Source organism: Cyprinodon variegatus, unplaced genomic scaffold (genome assembly GCF_000732505.1).
Source record: "Cyprinodon variegatus isolate N-32 unplaced genomic scaffold, C_variegatus-1.0 Scaffold899, whole genome shotgun sequence".
Classification (NCBI taxonomy): Eukaryota; Metazoa; Chordata; class Actinopteri; order Cyprinodontiformes; family Cyprinodontidae; genus Cyprinodon; species Cyprinodon variegatus.
The window spans coordinates 226450-227991 of NW_015151352.1; the positions used below are offsets into that span (position 1 = coordinate 226450).

The 1542-nt window shown below is 41.5% G+C and overlaps 1 protein-coding gene across 1 annotated transcript in view; it reads right to left on the reverse strand.

Annotated features, from left to right (window-relative positions):
- The window catches only part of ankrd27 (ankyrin repeat domain 27), a 35677-nt gene that overhangs the window by 23901 nt on the left and 10234 nt on the right, over positions 1-1542 (reverse strand). Inside the window, exon 8 of the mRNA XM_015397957.1 lies at positions 1214-1290. Within this exon, the coding sequence (XP_015253443.1) occupies positions 1214-1290 (77 nt within the window). The remainder of the gene's footprint in view (positions 1-1213; positions 1291-1542) is intronic.

A 1542-nucleotide genomic window follows, 5' to 3' on the forward strand; every position in this document is an offset into this window, starting at 1 on the left:
AAACGGGGGGGGACGACGACTCAGATTTCAGCTTTCAAAAACCTACAATGCAGCGATAGAGTTGATTTCTTCCCGCTATTGTTTCTGGACATTGGGAACAAGTGTCCATGTTTCATCTTGAAATGATGACCAGAGAAGGGAATAACCAGCTATACGTTCTCTCTAACCCCCCCTTTTCAGCCAAGGCATCCACAGGCAAATCACATGGCAGTCCACAGAGGTGTGACCAACCACCCCCCTCTGTGTGAGGACAGACAAAATCATAGAGCACACAGAATTCTCTCTTTCCCTCTCTTGCCCTTGAAGCTGGGTCCGCTTCAAGGGCAAGAGGTCTGGCAAGATTAGGGACAGAACAAACAATATGTGTTTCGATTATGTTCATCATATTTGTTTAACAGTATGGATCCCATGCTACACTATGCTACAGTAACATGTTTTGAGCTGTTGCTAAAGCTTGGACAAGCTTTATTTCACTAAGGGTTAAACACTGATATAACATTAGTGTTCATGTGTTCCTCAGATGCTCATTACATTTCCATTACCAAGTATGAAAGAAGCATCCTGTTGATATGGATATGACCAAGAGTCATTTAGTGGAATCCTGATCTCTATTCGCTGCTAGCTATTTCAAAGAGAGTAAAGAATCATTTGACTAAAGGTTATTGCTTCCTGATTAAGCAAATCATTCAATAAAACATTATCTGGCGAAATAAACATCTTATAGTATTAGAAATATAAATTCCCAGCTGGTTGGGAATATAATATAATATAAAATCCCAACATTAATGTGGCATCCTACCTGGATGGGCATTGAACTTAAAATCACAATGATATCATCACAGCCCCAACCCCTTTACAGGGGAACAGAAGACCTCACCTTTCTGACATTTTGAATTGAAAAAGCTTCCTGGATGGAAGGGAAACGTCTTCAAACTTGGAAACAAAGTCCAGTCGATTGTTTTTAACTTTTTTTGAATGACTATGAGCTGAATGACTGAGAATCTTTACCAGCTATTAGAACCACACTCTCCAACTATAGAGACTTAAAACCAACAGTGGATCTGAAACCATTAAAGAGGTGATAAATAGCTTCAGTGGCCTTTTGCCTTCTCCCCCACCAATCATTTTAACCCTGTGGATCACAGTCTGTATCACAAACATCTGGATATCAGTTCTGAATTCCAAAAAGTAGGTCAGAATGTCCTGAACTTACCTGAATTCTGGTTTGACCCCCAGGTCCTCCTGCTGCAGGTCCTGAAGGCTCCTGGTGATTTTGTTGAAAGATGCATCCTGTTGATGTGGAGAGCATCAGAGGGGCATTAAGAGAAGCTCCATAACGTCAACATCACCACAGAAAACAGCAGCAAACATACGGCCATTCTTTTTTTTTGTGGAGACAGAGAAGTTCTTCACTTCTCCACTTAAAGAGGTCGAACAGAAACAGATTCCTCATTTACACGTATTAAAGTCGGAGGGAAGCGGCTGTTCCAACCGTTGCATTGCCGAATTCTCCCGAATGGTGCCCGACTTTACACGACTGAA